This window comes from Durio zibethinus, chromosome 18 (genome assembly GCF_047325235.1).
Source record: "Durio zibethinus cultivar Kanyao isolate XHJ-2024 chromosome 18, ASM4732523v1, whole genome shotgun sequence".
In the NCBI taxonomy this organism is placed as follows: domain Eukaryota; kingdom Viridiplantae; phylum Streptophyta; class Magnoliopsida; order Malvales; family Malvaceae; genus Durio; species Durio zibethinus.
The window spans coordinates 16,720,493-16,741,508 of NC_143179.1; the positions used below are offsets into that span (position 1 = coordinate 16,720,493).

General features: G+C 27.8%; 1 protein-coding gene across 1 annotated transcript; it reads right to left on the bottom strand.

Annotated features, from left to right (window-relative positions):
* Positions 1–5,926: 5,926 nt before the first annotated feature.
* On the bottom strand, positions 5,927–7,281 carry LOC149513769 (uncharacterized). The gene is made up of 3 exons (XM_089748108.1): positions 7,171–7,281; positions 6,612–7,045; positions 5,927–6,206 (listed from the first exon to the last, which is right to left on the bottom strand). Exons 1-3 carry the CDS (start codon positions 7,279–7,281, stop codon positions 5,927–5,929), a joined length of 825 nt encoding a protein of 274 aa, XP_089604234.1.
* Between the last annotated feature and the right edge of the window lie 13,735 nt (positions 7,282–21,016).

A 21,016-nucleotide genomic window follows, 5' to 3' on the forward strand; every position in this document is an offset into this window, starting at 1 on the left:
AAGATTTTTATTGACATCTTACCCTTCTGATTCGTCGAAGCTCACTAAGTTTTTTCAAATCAAACTTTGTACTTTATGCTTGAAAGTGAGGCAGGTTTTAATAGAATGACCCACATTCTTATTATGATAATCGCACGTCACATTAGCATCATACCACTTTGGATAGGGTGGCTTCAATGGTTCTAGAATAACTAGAAATATGAAGCTGTTCTTGACCAGTTTTGAGAATAACTCAGTATAGGTCATGAGGATAGGGTTAATTTACACTCTTTTTTAGTTATCCCGAGATATTTTTAAACCATTTGCTTGGTTGTTAAGCTTTGAACTGATGTAGATACTTGAAAGGTTGATTGGTAAATTGAGGGGTAAATTGATTATGAATATGGTTGATATATGTAGGGTGAGGTATTGTTCACAGTAGGATAGTATGGGAATAACCTTGTGATGGATAGGATTGATATCCCTTGAACTATCTATCAAAGTTCACAACTTGAGCTTTAATCTTTTTTTTTTTTTACGCCTTCTTAGGTTCTCATCTTTTCAACTTGCCATTTTTAATGGCATTTTCAATAATTTCATATGAGATTACCACGTCGGTAAAATTCTTTATGGCATTCCTTATCTTCTTTTCATAATAGAAAAATTTTAAAGTGCTGACGAACAATACCGTGATCTTTTTCTCAATTAAAGGAGGTTGTAATTGAGAGGCTATGTCTTTCTACCTTTAAGTATATTCTTTGAATGATTTAGTCACTTTTTTTTCATATTCTGTAAAGATAGGCAATCAAGGACTAAGTTTATAATATGTAGGTACTGATTAATGAAGCATGGGCCATGTTACTTCAAAAATGAATACGAGTGCTGTCCAATTGAACATATCACTTAGCAGCAGAGCCGGTGAAACTGTCTTGAAATACATGCATTAATAACTTCTCATTATTAGCATAGACAGTCATTTTTTGATAGTACATGGTAATGTGGGTCTTTAGATACTTCATATCATTATACTTTTCAAATTTTGAAACCTTGAATTTTGGTAGAATAACCATATCTGGGACTAGACAAAGCCCAGCAGCATCCATTGAACCATAAAAACTAATTATCTCTACTGCTTTCAACCTTTTCTCTAACAAGTTTATCTTTTGTTTAGCTTTTAAGGCTTCTAAAGTCTCATTCTCTTTAGGCATCGACTTCTCTTTCTTTTCTGAATCATCCAAATTAGGAATTAGTATTGGTTCTACTGTCTTCTCGGTAAGACATGATTTACGTAACTTTGATATTGTCCTAGATTTGAAACTAATAGCATTTTAGGGTATGTGTACCCTAAATAATAGGTAAACTGCTATGATGGTGGACCTTGTGCAAGTTGGGCTTGATGTGGCCCAAAACCAAGAGGGTACAGTGGGTCATTTACTTCTTATGATGAAAGGTCTCTTTGGCTAGTACTTTCTTTTATACTTTTCCCTTGTTTAACTTGTTTAAAGCCTCTAAAATCCTATTCAACTTACCTTCTAGCTTTTCTTGGGCTTTCTTTATCCTTTCAAGATGATTAAAATTTTCTTGTTCCATCTGTCTAGCTCGAGCCCTTGTATTATATTGGTGAGTTGATTATGTGAGATTTTTAGTTAATAGAGCTATCCTTGAACCTTGAGTACCATAATTATGATAAAAAATGTTATACTTTATGTTTGGTATGTTGATGCATAAATGAAATGTGTATTTTCAGGGATGAAATAAAAATGATGTAGATGCAGAATGTTACACATGACAATGAAAATGATGCATGATATGGTAATGCAAATGCACAAAGTCAAACAAATAAAATGGTTAGATCACAAACTGTTCTTTCTTGTGTCCTAACTTCGGGTTACATCTATCATTGGGTAAAAATGACTCTATCCTAAAACTGGTTTTTTTAGGAGTTGATTATATGCAAGGTTAGGTGACTTTGACCACTAAAGGTTCTCAAATTGTTCCTTACATCATTGTCCACCACAAACTAGTAAGGCAATCCAATTCTCACCCATCATAGGCTACCAACGAAAAGGATTCAATATGAGTAAGAGTATTTCATTAGCCATTATGGAGATTATCATCTCACGAGAATGTAGGTACTTTACTCCCTCCTAAGAAGGATGAAGCTTAGGTATAGAGCTCATGTAATGTAAATGCATGTGATAGTGTGTGCGAAGGAATATATAGTTTTCATGCCCAAAAAAAAAAAAGACAAAAAAGACAAAAATGTTAGAAACACAAATCATTACAATTTAAAACCATTAGACAAAAGAATAAATTTAAAAGTTTATGGGTTGACTCTCTAGCTTCTCCAGAGGAGTCGTCAAGCTGTCATAACATATAGATTCATAAATTTATAGCTAGATTTAACAAATAGAGTCGCCATCAATCTTTTTTATCTAAGTGTGATCGACCACCTAAGGAATTCATCTTTTTAAGAAGCTCCTAAGCTTAACTAAAAGTCCCTAAAAGAATATGTTCGGATTTACTGACCAGCATAGAGTTCGAGAGTTAGATTATATGTGAAAAATGTTATAGCACTCCCACATGCCTACCTAAAAGGATAGTACAATTTTATTTTAAATTTATCTTATGGTCTTGAGTCTAATGGTTTTAAACTTTTATGTTAAATATTGAAAATAATTTATAAGATTCTTTCATCAATCTGATAGAATTCTTAAAAATATTTTCTCACCTCAAGAATATTTAAGAATTTCATTTGATTTATTGAAAAGGCTATGTCGTCAGAAGAAGGTTTATTTGCTATTCTTTTTTTTTTGTCGAAAATATATTTAATTATTCTACCATTTGAGTTAAATTAGAAATATTTTCTCTCTTGAAATTTTAAAAATTTTCACCATTTTGCCTATCTAGAAATTTTTTTTCTTTTATTTTATTTCTTTTTGGATTTCTAAATTTTTCACTATTTGGGTCAATTTAGAAATATTTTATTTTTTTTAATTTTTAAAATTTTCACCATTTGGGCTTATTTAGAAATTCTCTTTATTTTTTTTTTGAAAGGAAAATAATGTGATAATTATTTTTCTTGAAATTTCATTTAAATTCTTCTATAATTTGGGACAAATTAAAGAAATTTCTTACATAGAGATTTTTTTAAAAATTTACCATTTGAAGTTTCTAAGAATCTTATTATTGGATAATTATCAAATATTTCCAACCAAAATTTTATTTTTTATTTTTTAATTTTTTTGATTGAAAATAAATATTAATTATTGTTATTGAAACTTTATTTAAATTATTCCACTATTTGGAACAAATTTAGAAAAAATTTCTCACCTAGAAATTTTATAGAAATTTACCATTTAAAATTTTTATAAATTCCATCATTGGATAATTAATATTTATTCTCAAAATTTATTTTATTTTTTATCTTTTTTTATTTTTATTTTTCTAAAATTTAATCATGCAAAAATACTCAAAAAATAAATAAAGTGAAAAAAACTCAAAATAGGAGGCGACTCGACTCTAATGGCTATAGCGTGGCTCGGCTGCAAGAAGAAAAGCTGAAATGGCTTACAAAGTAGCTTCGCTTGGCTCAACATGAGACAAAAATTGGAAAAAGCCATCAGAATCTGAAAATTTTTCAGATTTTTTCCCAATTTTTTTTGTAAAAACCCCAAAAAATCTTCAAATATTTTTTGACTGTTTTCTCTAATTTCTACCTCTCTCTTTAATTTTTTTGTGTGTGTTTGTGTGATCTATATGGGTATGTATTTATAAAGTTCTAAATCTGAGAACTTCAATTCAGAAAAGAATTATAATTTTCTTTGAATTTCAACTTTAAACCCAACTTTATCTTTACAAATCAGTTTAAATAATTTCACACAAACTCAATTATCTTTTTTATTTTTTATTAACAAAATTAACTCAAATAAAATTTCAATAGATTTGGATGTCTACAAAAATTAATTTTGTCTCATATTTGACCTTAATAATAAATAAAAGCACTACATTTTTATATATGAAACTTAGTTTATCAATTAAGATAATAACAAAATAAAATAGATATTTTCATACAACAATATTTTCTAAGTTAAAAAAATGATAATTGATATAATATTATAAAATAATATTTATGATACTTTTAATTACGTTTTTATATGATAAATGTAATATTTAATAACAAAAATCACATTTTTTACATAAAAAACATAATCTTAAAAAAAAATCATATTTCTAACACAAAAAACATAATCTTTTAATAATAACAAAAATCACATTTCCTAGTATTGAAACGTGATTGATATATTTACAAGATGGTAGCATAAATGAACAGCTTGCGTCGAGCAACAGGGATGGCCCACGTGTGTAGGGGGAGCAATGCTTTCCAACGTATATAGGGAGAAGCAGCGATGATGGCGGAAAAACAATGACCCACGTGCATAGATGGGGCAAAAGAAAAGACTGAAGTAGGAAACGTGGCCATCATATCACCATCAATATTCCAAGACTACGTGTATCAAGTAAGGAATGTAATCTTTAATCAAAATCTATTTTTTTTATATGTATAAATGTAGTCTTTAATTAAAATTAAAGATTGTGTTTCTTTCTCCAAAAATGTTATTTTTAATTAAATGAAGTTGTTTAGTTTCAAAACATAGTGGTTAATTGTTTTAAAATATTGTGTTTAATTTCATAAAAAGGTAGTGTTTTTATAAATACTATATTTATATAAGAAAAACCGTAGTTTTTGATGTATTGTATCCTAAAAAGTTAGTGTTTGATTTTATATTTTACTTTGTATTTTTTGATCAAATATTACATTTATATTTAAAAAATCATAATATTTGACATTATTACAAACACGTAATAAATGATATTATAATAAAAAGCTTTTATTATGTAATATGAATTTCTCCTTAATCAAATATAAGAATTTAATATTTTATGTCAATAAAAATTACTCCTTGTCAAAAATTCATATTTTTAAAAAATTACTTTTTTTTTTCAAAATCTAAAATTTCATGAAATAAATACCTCATAAAAACTTTTATTAATTTAGTTTACTTAGTTATGAGACTACAATTGATTTTGTCAATTATCACTGCTGAGACAATATTTTTAGTAATAAATATTTTAAATATTTATTTGCATAATTGAATAGAAGATTAATAGTTGAATGATAGTTTAATTGTTTATAATATTAAAAAAGAATATGTTCACAAGCATTGATATCGGAGTTATTATATGATGTTTTCAAAATATGAAACTGTGTTAAAGATAATTGTAAAATTTTTAACAATTATAATTTGATATAAAAGTTTTAATTTTTTTTAGTATTATTATGTTGTTCTTTTCTTATCATTTAATATATTTGAACTAAATGCCCACTAAATAAAATTTTTAATTCTGTTTACATAAAATTTCTTTTTTAAACTTTTAGGTATGATTTTTCTTTTTATAAAAAAAATTGAAGTGAGAAATTCCAACTACATATTTCAAGCTCAAATGTGTGATTGAGTGAGAAGTGCACAGAAAAGAAAGAGTTATAATGAGAATTTGATATTTTTCAAATTGTTGCTTACTGTTTTAAATTGACTCCTTTTGATAATAATTGATATACTAATCATTTGGAGTAAATTATTTTTTGATAAAGAATTTTATTAAGAAGAGATTTTCATGAAAAGTTTGTCAGCTTGATGCTACTTGATGATTTTGCATGTTGTTTTTTTTCTCTTTTTTTTTTTGACAAAGATCCAGTATTCATTAATGAGAAAGTTTTGATTCAACAATTACATTAATAATGTTTGGACACTCCTGTACCCAATAGACTGTTTCGGTAACACGTAAAGCTTCTTTTGCCAGTAGACGAGCTGCCCTGTTCGCTTCTCGGTTGGTGAACATGCAATCCCATGACTGAAAGGTTTGCAGCCTTGTTTTATCTTCTTTATCAGGTCCCAATTAGAGACAAGTCCTCCCCAGTCTGTCGAATCTGCTTGACCACCCCTAGAGCATTTCCCTCTAAATGAATTCTTTGGAAACCCATCTCCCCAGCAAACTTTACTACTTCCATTATTGCCCGAGCCTCCTCCGCAGTAGGGTCTCTACCGTTACGTAACTGTTTGTGCATGGTCCCCAGTACATTTCCATCATGATCTCTAGCAACAATCCCAACCCCTGCCTTGTCTTCCTTGTTATTGATGGCTCCATCGAAATTTATCTTGATGAACCTGTCAGGTGGTTTTTGCCATTTTACTTACTCCTGTTAAGTCTAGAGATGTAAATGATACATTAGTACTCGCAAGCTACTCGGATTCGATTCGAAGAAAACTCGAATTCGGTTCGATTATTATCGAGTCGAGCTCGACTTATCGATCTAGCTGAATTCGAGTATTCTTATATCTGGCTCGAATAGGTCGCGAGCCTAATCGAACTTTTTTATTTAAATATATTTTTATTATTTTAATTCATAAAATATTTCGAGTCCGAATTCGAGTTCGAGCATAAATAATCGAACTCTTGTCGAGTATACGAATCGAGCTTAATCAAACGAGTTTGAGTAGCTCGAATTCGATCACGAATCGAGCTCGAACTTGAAAAATAAAATTCGATCGAATTCGAGCCGAGTATCGAACATCGAGTTGTGAGTCGAGATTGAGCTTGAACTTCTCACTGTATCGATTTGATTCGACTCGATTACACCCCTATCTCTAGCAACAATCCCAACCTCATATCTATCCTGCACCTGTTGGTATGATTCAATGTACTGGCGCGCAAAAATGGCTACGTCTTTTGCTGTCTTATATCTTGCATTTTTTGCCTTTTCGTTCCTGTTAGTCCAGGTTGTCCAGGCTACAGCCAATATATCCTCCCTTTTTGTCGCCTCTGTTTCCAGTACCATAGAAAACATCCAATCCTTTTCATTCTGCCATTGTTGCATATCTAAATTTCCCACGGGACGAGCTTCATTCCATGTTGCAGCAACAGCTGGACATGCCAGAATTACGTGCAGGACTGTTTCATCAACCTCTTTGCATCGTGGACACAAACCTGACTCGAATATCTTCTCCTTAAGTTTGACATAAACCGGGAGGTATCCATGGCATAGTCTCCACGCAAACGTTTTAAGTTTGTTTGGAATATTGTCTTCCACAACTTATCCCACCGTTCCTGTTCAAACTCTCTATTAATCACCTGGTTTATAGACATCTCATGCTCTTCTGTCGTTTGTATACAGTATCCACTTTCCACATTGTATCGTCCATCCTTACTGAAATGCCACACTAATGCATCATGGGTCCCCATACTGCTCAATGGTATTGTCAAGATGTTGGCTACCGTGTCTCTCTCGAAGAGACTTTCCAGCTTGTTTAGCGCTCCCAGTCGTTTGTGCCAACGTTGATTAGATCACAAACCATAGCATCCCTCGGTTATACCTCCTCTCTAGGTTGGGGAACAAAATTACCCGACTCTAGGAATCCACGGATCGCTCCACATATTGATATTTTTTTTATCCCCCACTCTCCATCTTAGGCCTACGTAACACCTCTCTACCCATGCAAATGCTTCTCTAAATGTAGGATGGAGAACTTCCTACACTAACCTCAAGAAATGAACAAGCAGGAAAGTATCTTTCCTTTAGTACCTTAAACACCAACGATGCCTCATTATGGATTAGGCGCCATCCCCGTTTAGCCAACAGTGCTTTAGTGAATGCATCCATGTCTTTAAAACCCAAGCACCCTTGCCTCTTCCATTTGCAAAGCTTCTCACACTTCTGCCAATGAATTCCCTTCTTGCCGCTTCCCCTCTTCCACCAATAGTTGCTCATCATCATAGTTAAAATCGTGACACAACCCTTTTGGAAACATAAAACAAGACATGGCATATGAAGACACTGATTGTAATACAGCTTCAATGAAAATTTCTTTACCACCATCAAAAATCCATCTTTGGCTCCAGCTAAGTGTTCTTTATTTCATTTTTTCCACTATTCCTCAAAAAACTTTCTTCTTCCCCCTCCCGATCATCATTGGTAGGCCCAGGTACCTTTGTGGACTACTTGTAACTTGGATACCAAACATGTTCTTGATTAGATCCTGCTTCTCAGTGCTAGTATTTCCGCTAAAAAACAAACCTGATTTCTCAAAATTTGTTTTCTGCCTAGAACCTTCTGCATGAAGCTTTAGCATGTGTCTCACCCCTTCGCACTCTGAGCGGTTATGATTTTTCACACTTAGATATCTTTTACACCTAGTTATGATTTTTTTGTTCTTTTTGTTGCTCTCTTGTTAGGCTTAACATGAGCTTCTTTACGTGTGTATTTTGTTTCATCTCTCTGATTAATAAAAGTTTATGCCCTTTATAAAAAAAATTAAACCTTTTTGAAAATAAGGAGATAGAAATTAAAAATGGTATAAGAAATATATGACATCTTTTTTTGTACTATAGATTATTAAGATTTAAATTCTAATAATAAAAATTAAAAGTTTAGTATTTTATTAACAGATTATACGTTTATTGGCAAAAAATATAGGATGTCAATTTAATGATAAATTATTTATTTAATTTCTTATAAAAGGGGTTACAACTTAAGAATTAAAGAAAGAATTATAGACGCTGAAAGTTAAATTTTAAATTTATTTGATGTCATTTTTTAAGAATAATTATATAAATAAATTAAATTAAGTTTTGGATTTGAAAAATTAAAATTTTGATATTTCTAATCAAATTCAGTCAAACCGTAATTTTTCAAAAACTTTTAAACATTTTTTTATAAATAATTAGAGTGCAAAAGATATGAAGTAAACTTGTACCATATGGAACTAACTACTTGCTCAAGTTGCGAAGCCCTAACTCAATTGGGGTTTAGGCATGATCTTTTATGCTTGGGCCGGCCCAACTTAGCATTTAATTATATAGGTAATAAATAATTTTTTTAATTTTAATTTGTAAAAATATTTAAAATATTAAAATAATTATTTTAATATATTAATAATAAAATATATGGGAAATGCTATACGCATCAAAGTATTGCACCAAAATGTTACACTTGAATATTTATTTCTTATTTTAGGGATTTAAGTGAAAAATATTAAATTTTTTAATGGGTTATAATAAAATTTTGAAAACTTATATCCCATATGAGTGTATGAAATACATGTATTAAATCAGTGTAGTAATATTGTTATAAATATTATTTAAATAGATAGATTTAAAACACTTTTAAATTATGAATTCATGATAAGAAAGCATCTAATTTTTTTCTTCTATTTCAAAATAAAATTTTAAATTCACTATTTGAATTGAAAATAAACACATTTATCATTGAATCAAAATCCTTAGTTATATGTATATTTATTTGTTTTATCCATTCATGTTAGGATATTAACACAAGATTTTTTTCTTCTTTTTCCAATTAGGATTAACTCTCGGACTATGTAAAATCCTAAATTAAAAATCCAACGACGCCTTTAAATTGCTCTTTCTCCTAAAGAGAGAATGAGAGGCACTCTTGCAAATTGCCATACTTATATCCTAATTTTACCAGGTGTTAGCACTATTTCTTTCAATGGGAAAAATCTTGCTCCTCGATAAAGCCCAAAGGCTGAAACTTCGTAAACAGAGAGAACATTAATATACCTTGCACAAGGCCTTTCTTAAATAACTCTGACATCCTTTTTCTTCAATATATATATATATATATATATATATATTGGATAACTTTTTTCTCCATTATTTGAAACATCCTAAGACAGGTAATGGGTAGAGGTGTCTAAGTTGACCTGATTCTGAAATTTTTGTTTAATCTATTTGAATTTAATCTTGATCTGATCTGGATTGATAAAAAAAAGCTAACAACTCAAACCGGTTAATATGAACCCAAAATGATTTGGGCCAAAATTAATTCGTATATAAAATAATTTAAATTAGAAAGATATGAAAAGATTAAGTCGAAATGATCTAAAATTAAATCTATTTGATTTTAAAACTCAAAAATTTAAATTCATAATAACACGAATTTGAGCCTAAATCCAAATAATTCAGGTGTCGTTAAATACTTAATTTTATTCAAAATAAATCGGGTTTGATCAATTTTTATATTTAATTTACACGCCTCAATTTAAACCGACTTGAACAATTTAATTAGATTTATCTGGAGGGATCATTTGGACTTTATTATTTTAAATTATTTTCAATTCAATTTCTTTTGAAGCAATTTAAAGTTGGATTATATGGTCTTAAAAATCCAAGTCCAATGAGAAATGTCTAAGGCCCATTTTAAAGTCCAGTTATTTTTTTATGTAATTAACTAAATGTTAATTAATTTACTTGACAAAAAAAAACGGAAAAATGCGGCGCCGGCTGCCATGGCAGGTAGCCTCCCTCAATTTCCCTTCCCCCAACACCTACACAGTGCACAGTATCCCATACTCTCCTCTTTCTCTGTATCGTCTAGCCACCCGACCATCATCTCCATTGCACTTGAGTTTTCAATCAAAGAAAATCTGGGATTTTGATCTCGCTTAGCTTCATAAATCAAGCCACTCAGAATGTTTAAGAGGGAAAACAATTCATAAGCAAAAAATTTCACTCTCCCGCCTGCCCGAAACTACCAACTAAGCCTAAATCCACGCCACCAACACAACCACCCCACTCTATCACCACCAAAGCCCACTGTCACCACTTGTCCGCACGCACACACACGACCACCACCGACCCACACCTTCAACCACCATACATCAAATCATCAACCACCAACCAAACTGAAACCCTTCACTACCATTACCACGGGCTACCACACATTCATTCCCTGTTACTCGAGCAAATGCCATTTTCAACCTTCCATCGCCCCAACTTCTGCAAAAAAAAAAAAACGAAAAAGAAAACAGCCGATACCCCAAACCACCACTTAGTCACACAGCAACAGTAAAAATTCCACAAGCAAAAAAAATCCCAGACAGCCACACAGCAACAAAAATCATCAATAAAAACAATTTAACATAAGCCAAAACATCAACAACAAATTAAGTTTTATGATTAAGCCTTACATCTTAAAACTCTAATTATTTTTTTTTAAAAAATCCATTGGCTACCTCGAGCCACTATCACAGTCTAGTCAAATTTTAAGCTCAATTTAATTAATAATAAACAAAATAATAAACAAAATAATAATCAAATTTACAAATGAATAAATTCTTAATTAATTGGACATCATGTGTTCGAACTTGATTTGATTATTTACAAGCTCTAACTTTAAATTCTAATAAATGGATTTAATACTTACTATAACTCAAAACCACAGCCCATGACCAATCGATGGCTTTAATATTTGTACCATTAGTATAGTAGAGAGTAAGAATTTATAAGCTTTACTTATTTTTCATTTTGGTTCTTATACAATGTAGGATTCATTTGTATATGTACAAATGTACGGTAAAGGAAGAGAATGAAAATTTATAGATTTTACCATCTCTTGTTTTGGTTCTTTTAACTGATACGAGATTTATTTGTATATATATACAGATATACAGTAAAAAAATGATAATTTATAAACTTTACATTGGTTCATATGCCAATGTGGGATTGCTAAATATACCTTTCTATTCTTTTAAACTTGATTCAAAATTATTATTTATTTTTTAAGCGTATAAAAAGAGTTATTTAATAATAATATTTTTAAAAACTGAAAAATTATTTAATCTATGTCATATATAATTTTTAATAATATAAATTTTATATAATAATTTATAAATTAATACAAAATTTTAAATTTTAAAATAATTAACTTTTAATATTTTAAATAAATTATAATCAAAATTATAATAAATTTATTTATAAATATTACAAACGACTATAAATAAATACTAACTGATCACAAACGTTTTATCAAAAACTCTGGACGTTTATACTTCTAATCCTACTACCCAAAATCCAAAGGAAAAACGAAAAGAAACAGCACAATCAACAAAATTCAAAACAAACTTAAAAAATAAATAAAATCTAGGAGGTTTTGAGTTTAGGATTTTTTTGGGATTTCCATGGTTTGAGAGAAAAAAGAGACTGGTGGAGCTTCAAAAGAATAAAAAAGAGTTTTTTGAGCACTTTCATCCTCTGCTAATGGCGACAACAATGGCGGCGAATGGTACCGGCACTGTTCTTGCAAATTCGAGTCCATAGAAAGGGAGAGCAAGGTAAGAAAGGCAATATACTCAAATTTCATCCAACTTGGACGACGGTAAAAGGCTCTATCGAGAGAGAGAAGTTTGATTTTGTTTTTTAGATCTAGGGGTTTTGGTGTGATTTTTGGAAAAGCTAATTAGATATTTGGAAAAAAAAGTAAAAAATGAAGTTTTTATGATTTTTGTAGGATTTTTAACATCAGCAAGCAGTGGTTAGCGACAGAGGATGCAGCATGATTGAGGAAAAATTCATCTAAATCTAGATTTGGCACTGCCGATTTTTTAGGATTTTCTTATAGAGAGAGAATGAAAACATTAAGCTAAAACAAGTTTAGCCCTTTTTAAAGGGCCTAAAGCAATGCGTTTTGGATGAAGATCCAACCCAAGCTGGTCAACCCATGATTTGTGTGGACCTGTTGACCAGCCTTTGACTGGCCAGTTTTTTTTTATGCACTTTTGTTTAAGTTATAATTTTTTTTAGGTTTGTTTGTTTCACACAAAATAATTTTTAAAAAATGATTTTTACATTTTTAAATATTTATGTGATAGAAAAATTGATTGATCAATTAAAAATAATTTATTAATCAATAAAAAGTAAGATCATTTTTTTTTAAATTGTCTTAACCTTTTAAAAAAGAAAAGATAATTTTTGAAAAATAGTTGTCTATAAGCAAAATTACTTATTAATGTATTTAATCTCAATTTTACTTAAATAAAAAATTGTATATGATTTTTTAAAACTCAAACTTAATTTGACCCAACTCAAAATATTATTATATTAATAAATAATATTTTTATTTAATTTTACTTAAAAATAAAAATATTAATATTATAAATCTTTTAATATTTTAATTTTAAATATTTTTATAATTTTACTTGAGTAAGACTTTGAATATAAAATTTTAAGTTCGAACTTGATTTGATAAGACCTAAAATATTATTATATTAATAAAAATATTTTATTTAATTTTAATTAAAAAGATTAAAATATTAACATTAAAAGTTTTGATATTTCAATTTCAAATATTTTTATTTTGTATGTTATTAAACATAAATATTTTTAGCATGTCAATGATAAATAGTATTATATTATTATTTTAATAATAAATAATAACATATATAATAATATTATTTTCTTAATATGAATATTTTAAATAATTTCTTATTATTTTTTAATTTAAAATAAATAATTTTATATTTTTGTTTATTAAGATATTTATATTACTATTTTAAAAATAAATATAAATAAAAAAGATTTCTGTTATGATTTAATAATAGATACTTTTAATATAAAATATAAATATTTTGATAGTAAAAATATTTTAATAATAAACAATATTATTTTAATATTAATAAAAATAATATTTTAAGAATAGTAATTCTATTTTAAATATTTTAAAATATTAATATAAAGAATAATAAATAGTTTTATTTTAAGTATTTTTATATTAATATAATATTTTAATATTAAATATTATTATTAAAATATAATTATTTTTGAATATCAATAATTTTAATAAAAAATAATTTCAATATACTTTAATAATAAATAATTTTTAATATTTTAATAGTTATACTAGTATTATTTGAAAAAAGAAACAGATTTATCAAAAAATGACCAAATAATAAAAAATATTTTTTATTAACTCATTCAAATAACAAAAAATTTCTACTTTTTTAAAAAATGTAAACGTTTTCAATAAATATTTTCTAAAAGTCAATTTAACAAAACAAATGAAGCCTTAATTTTTTTTTTTTTTAGGAATTCTTCTGCATATAATTATTACTGCAAATCCATGGATAGTGATATATAATATAGTGATGAATAAAGTATTGTTCTCGTAAAGATTTTAATAAAAGGGAATCAAAGATTGAAATTGAATGCCTTTAATTATATTAAGAAAAATCAAAATTTAATATGCAATTAATTAAATTAGCTACTTTAACTAACCAACTAATAATTGAATTTAACTAACTTAACTTAAAACCGAATTTATGTAACTTAACAACCTTAAAATTAGACAAGAACAACAAATTAAACTCTAATAACTAATGCAAACAACGAATAAAAGATGCAACAAATTAAACTTAAGCTAAATCGAAACAAAAAAAAAAATGAATTGAACAAATTGAAAACTTATGAATTAGACTTAACCAACGTGTAAATTAACTAATTAAACCTAAAAACATGCAAATTAAACTCAATTAACTTGAAAGAATATAAACAAGTTAAATTAAACATATTGCAAAAAACAAAATTGAAATTAAACTAATTAAACCCTAAAACGTGCAATAACTAATAAACTTGAATCTAACATCTTAACAAAATTTAAACTTTAACACTTTAATTGAATTAAAAACAGACCTAAATAAACTAAATGGCATGCAAATAAATCAAGTTAAGATCAATTAAACTTTAAAGCTTCAATTAACTTAAAACTGAATTAAAATAGCATGTAAATAGAATTGAACTTAGTAACTTAAACTTAAATTGCATGAATCAAAAGCAAAACTTAAAGCAAAAAGTAAGAAATCAAGAATAGAAATTCAAGAAAGCTTGAATTAAATTAAAAACAAAACATAAATTGAAATTGCATTAAAACTTAAATTAAAACTGAATCAACTTGAAAACAACTTTAAAAAGGCTTAGAACCCTGGAAACTAAAGAAACTTAACAGAATAAGAGTAAAGATACAATAGGATGGGTTGTCACCCTAACCATACTTTCCTTAATTCCTAGAGCTTTGTATTTATAAAAAAAGAATACAAAGATAGGTTTGGTGGCATTTAACTTCAAGTCTTGGAGATGTTTGGTTCGGTTTTTACTTGGTTCTTTTTCAACTTGAACAAAACTCTTTTAAGCAGATCTCAAAGTTTTAAGTTTGAGTAGTTTGCACCCTTTTTTTTTGGCAAAAAAGTTTGTGTGGTTTTAAGACTTTTGAGTAGCTTAAAAGTCTTGAAGTTTTTAGTTGCTTAACTCTTGTTTGTATCATTTCTTGATGAGTTCTTGAAGAGTTGAATCTCTAAAATTAGGAAAATGATGTGTGGCTAAAGTTCTTGAAAATCAGAAGTTAGAAACCTTCTAGGAACTTTTCTAGTTGGATACATTTTGCTCTCTTTCTTGAAGACTTCTTGGAAGAGTGTTCCAACTTAAATTTTTCTTAGAAAAAATTGGATGTGTTGCCCCTTTTGTTAAAAAGATACTTAATGAATCTTTTAATTATTTCATGCAATGCCTACCCTAATTATGAATACCAAATCAAGGTAGGAATTCCTTCTTTGACTAGGAAAATCAATGGTTGTTTAGACTTGTTTAATGTAGATAAATTTTGAATTTCTTGCCTAGTCATCATGCCATATAAGCCTTCAAGTCAATTTTCTTGGTCAATAAGAAGATACTTGTTACCATGTCATTCATAATGATCCCATGCATATGTGCCTACATAAAATACCATAGACATGCACTTGAACCTTGAAATTTCAAATATGCCCCTAACTATCGCCAAACTTCCCTTTCTTGATTCTTGCATGAATTTCACTCATTTTTGTTAAGATTAAACAATTCTTAAACCTTAAGGTGGAACATCATTCATCTTGAACAAATTCAACACTTCCACTACAAAATTTCAAAGATTTTTTTAAATATATACCAAGGACCATCCAAGATTAATCAAAATGTATCAAGAACCTATAAAGATTCATTAAGAATTTTCAAGATTCAATCTTTCCTTTAAGATTTCCTACACAAAGGCAAATTTAGCATATTAGGAGAGAAAAGAAACTTATTTCACTAAGAACTAAGCAAAACTAACTCATTTAAACACTATAAATAATTATATTTCAGAGAGTTATCAACATATTTAAAATTTAAGTTCCAAAAAAATATGTTTATTTTTAAATTGGTAAATAAATTGGTGAATATAATTTACTTTATTTTATAAAATAAATTGAAAAAATTTTAAAAATAATAAAAATATAATAAGTGAGAATTATTTCCAATGATAGGATACTAAAAAAGTTCGAATAGTGATTCCTTAGCAATCCTTAGGCAAAAATATTTTATTAAAATGCCACCAAAGTGTTAAGTATTTAGACTATTAAATATGAAAGATTTCCATCTACTTATTATTCTATTTAATATAAAAGGAAGATTTTTCTAAAATGATTAGTTTGCAAAATAACAACAATAATAACAAGCTACACCTTATATTCCATAACTCTAGGGTAGGCTGTGTAAAAGGCCAAAAAAAAGGAATCATGATCTTCTTGCGCCATTCATTTCTGTAAAGAAAAAATCTTTTCATCTATTATCTTAACTCTTATATCATCAATAATTTGCATATATAAGTGCACAAAAACCATGTTTTGTTATTTGCACCTCATTTATATATACTATGAAAGCGAGCACGAGCCTATGAGAATGAAATTCTAAAACAATTCGACTAGTAATTCTCAAGAGATTCTTTAGTTGAAAAAATCTCTTTTAATGTTGCTAGAGTATTGAAATATTTTGAGAATTTTTAAGTACACAAGATTTTTGTTCACTTTTCAAATAAAAAAAATAAACATTTTAAAAAAGTAAAAAATGGTAAAAAAATAGCATAAAATTGGTAAAAAATAGTTTAGAAAGATGAACTAAGGGAATTATTGTTAAATATCGAAATTAAGATCACTTTTATCAAAATTGGTACCATTTTTAAAATAGATGTTGTGGGGATGTTAATTTTTCTCCATGCATAGCCATGCTTTTAAACTCAAACTATTTTACCAGGCTAATTTTTTTTTTATATTACTTAATTAGTTTTAAAATTTTATTACAAAGATAAATTTTTTTAGGTGTTTAATCACACTAATCCAAAAATGATTGGTGGCAACTTCTCTTATTTTAAAAATTATCTAGAGATCAAGTCCTCAGATAAAATTATTATAACAGTGTCAAACTCAAAATACTTGAATTCAATATGATTGAAATGAAATGATTTGAACCTAAAATGACTTAAATTCAAAATGATTCAAACTTAAAATAATTTGAACTTTTTTTGACCCAAAATTCCTCAACTTGAAATGACCCAACCAAATCCAACTTAATTTGTCCATTTGCCAACTTCAATAATGGATTAAAGTACTAGTTAACTTTGATATAAATCAAAGAGAGTGTGCAAGTCTTCAGTAGAATATTTCATGTATTAATATTTTCAAATTTTAATCTTGACATTTAAGAAATAAGATTTATGATATTTATAACAATATATAAAAGCAATCTCCATTATCTGTAGGAGAGACATATTGGCAATGTAAAAAATAATAATTTGAGGGATATTTTTTAGATAGAAGAAAAGTTCAAGAGAAATGAGGAAGAGATTTTTTTCTTAAATTCTCTTTTTGCATCCTCTACCCTTCTATTTCTTTTTTCTTTGCAATAGCTTTTCTGACATTAAATTCTTTACAAATAGGTAATATTCCTTTCACCTTTTTTATTTTCTTTGCATGTTTTATATACTTTTATTGTTTTGCTTTGTATGTAATTCTTATAGGAAAAAGAATAGGTTTTCCCAAATTGTGAACTTCGGATAAAATTTTTTTAGGGTTTAATCAGAATAACAATTATTGAAATAAGGCAAATTTAAATGTAAAATGTGTAACTATTGGTTGAAGTTTTTTGCAATTTCAAATACTCTGTTGAATTGTCGGTTTCTTTGCTTTTAGGTAAAATTTAAGTTAATCAATGAACTATTTTTTTATTTTATTTCTCTTTGTTTTCTCTCTTCATTTGGTTAAGGTTTTTGATATTTTCACTTTGTTTGGTTCCCTTAGAAAGAGATTTTATAATTGGTGCTCTATTTTTGTTGATTTCATAGGTTTCAAGACTCAAATAAAGGTAAATTTTCTATTGCTCCAATTGAAATTCTCTTTTAATTTTTGACTCCTTTCTTAGTGCATTTTGTTTTCTGTTAGGCTAATGAAATCAGACAAAATTTTGACTACTATAATTGTATTTAGAAATTTATTGAAGGTTTGTTTGTTGTTAGAACTTTCCTGTGGGGATTTTAGTACCAGTTCAACAACTTTAGAATTCATTAAATATGATAGAATTTTAGGTATTTAAAAATAAAGTTTTTGACCCAAGCAATTGTTGAATTCCTATTGTTCAATTATGAAATAAGGTTATTACTATTATGTCATCTATTTTGTACTTTACATTAATGGAACTACATGTTTTGACTTTCGATTTAGGAAAAGGATGTTGAATTACTGTAGCTGCCTCTACAGAAGAGTGCACACATAGTTGCATCTGGACACTCTCTTTAAAATGAATAAGGTGGAGTTTATTTTTAATTACCCTTCCTATTAGAAACTAAAATTGTTAGTGTATGAGTGCAAATAGCATGTGGATAATAATGCTCAGGCTTATATAACAATAGATGTTAAATAGTTTCATCATTCTCTATTTGACCTTCTTTCAATTTTCCTTTATAAGTTTAATGCTTAACATTTCAAGTATGTGCTTAGTTTAATCCTCTTTATGCTTTTTTACACATATTCACTAATGATTCTTCAAATTTTGAAATACATGCCAACCTTTAAAGCCACAAATCCTGATGTTGTTTTTAAAGATTTCCAATGGCATCCACCTGAAGATTGGGAGAATGATTTGGAATGATGCTTCTATTTTGCTTGCTTATGAGCAAAAACCACTATTTGTTCCATTACTTTTCTTCATGCCAAAGCTCAGGGTATATTATTTCTTATCTTTTTTTTTTTTTAATTTCATAGTATTAGTCGATTAATTTGTAATTAGGAATGGTAGAAAAATTTCTAAAAATGTTTCTTGGACCAATCAATGTATGTGCATCTCGTAAAGACATCAATTGAAAGTTAATGAGGAATATAATAACTATAAAGTAAGCATCACTTTTTTATAACTTTTTTCTTTTCTATTCTTTGATTGTTTTTATTAGCATTCGGCATACTCTTCATATATATGTATATATCATAAAGTTATTGAGAAAAAGAAAGCAATATCACACCCCACATTGTTATTCCATGAGACTAAACTAAACCAACTGGCAAGTATGTATATGTGTGTGTGTGTATATATATATATATATATATATATCAAAAATAGTTAAGCATATTATAACTGAAAGATAAATATGGCATAAGTGCCAACGAAAGAAAAATATTTATGCTCATCAGAACAATAATATGAGAAATTTTAAAATATTTTTTAAGTAACCATGCATCTATTTTCACTTATGTTGTTTGTGCCCACATGAAAAGGCATGTGTTTATATATGCATATCAAAACTCTAAAAACATATCATTACCACCACTTATGGTCTTCGATAGCAATTAAAAATAAGTCAAAGCCACAGTGATAAAAGTAGTGACAACCAAAAGAACGATAAAGGCAATAAAAAAGATGCTATATATAGTGTAGATCTTATGTCCCCACACACTAGCAAATATGTAGTAAAGTTCAATATAGATAGCATTGAATGGAAAAAACCTTGCCATTGCCATCTGGGGAAGAGTTTTTTGGTATCAAGGCAATGGTGGGATCTCTCTAAGATACTTTGTGGTATGATAAAGGGTTTGAAATTATGCCTTGCTATTCTTTCCAACAATACCTCATAATATTAATAAACGAGATGTGACTAAAGACCATATGAGAAAAATCACCATAATGGTTCTAAATGGCAATGCTGCAATGGCTTTATAAGTAATTGTGATAGTGTTAAGAAAGCAAAATGTGACAAAAAGAGGTCCACAATACAAACTTCCAATCAGTAATAAGTTTATCACCTATCATGACAAAAGGTAGAAAGTCATTACAATTGATCGACAAGATATTCACATTTTAGTAATACATTTTCCCTTTAGGTAACATTGTAAAATGAGGCTAGCATGTTTTAATTCCAAGTTCTTACATTCTATCATTTAAATTCAATAAGTAAGATAGGATAGGATTAAAAGAAGGAATTGCTTAATTGCCATTGCATGATGCTTAGATTAAAACAATAGTAACCATAAAATCCACTTTAAAAAGAAGCATTATAAAAGAAATACAATAATTCACAATTTGAAAACATTTATCTTCAATAATAGTTAAGGAACTAAAATTCATTCACATTAACAAAAACAGTGTTATTTTTCTTTGACATCTATGAATATGAGTTGCAATCTTACTTTTGGTCTCTTTTCATAATATTGCACCTTCTATTCATGCCTTTTGATATTTTTTGGATAGGTTAATAAATTTAGTATCTAGTTTTAAAATGTTTAATTACTTGATTCTTCCAAACTATTTAGCATTAGATTTGGCTTAGGAATAAAATATTATCTATTATTTTTGTATTATTCAAGTAAATTTTAATATTAATTTTTATTAAGTTTTAGCAATTATGTACATTGTTATTAATGTGAGATGCTACATGTTTTGTCTAGCTTCACCTCACTTTTTTCATGACAATAATTTTTTTGTTTTTTGGGATAATTAAGCATGATAGTTACTATTTTATGATTAGTTAAACATATGCAATGTTGCTTTCTTACTTTAAATTTGCTTCATTGTTATTAAGTAAGTCGTATATACTTTTTCTTTGGCAATTACTTTTCAAATTATTTAATGAAATTACATACATGTTTATTAGATACTTTTATATCTTTGAAATCCTTCAAAACAAAGGGAATAACATAAAAAATAGATGTCACAATAAGAAATTTTTTTTTGAAAATTTAACTAAGATCACAACTTAGATTTTTCTCGGTATGTATGCTTTATCTTTTAAGATTTTCTTTCCTGATTGTTTCAAGTTTAGATTTTTGTTGTCTTTAATGTTTTTTGCTATTTAGAC

Coding starts and splice junctions, on each gene's coding strand:
- LOC149513769 (XM_089748108.1), bottom strand. CDS start 7,281: ATGGGGACCCATGATGCATTAGTGTGGCATTTCAGTAAGGATGGACGA. Junction 7,046..7,170: donor ATGAGATGTCTATAAACCAG/GTGATTAATAGA, acceptor GTCAAACTTAAG/GAGAAGATATTCGAGTCAGG. Junction 6,207..6,611: donor ATCTCGACTCACAACTCGAT/GTTCGATACTCG, acceptor ACCACCTGACAG/GTTCATCAAGATAAATTTCG.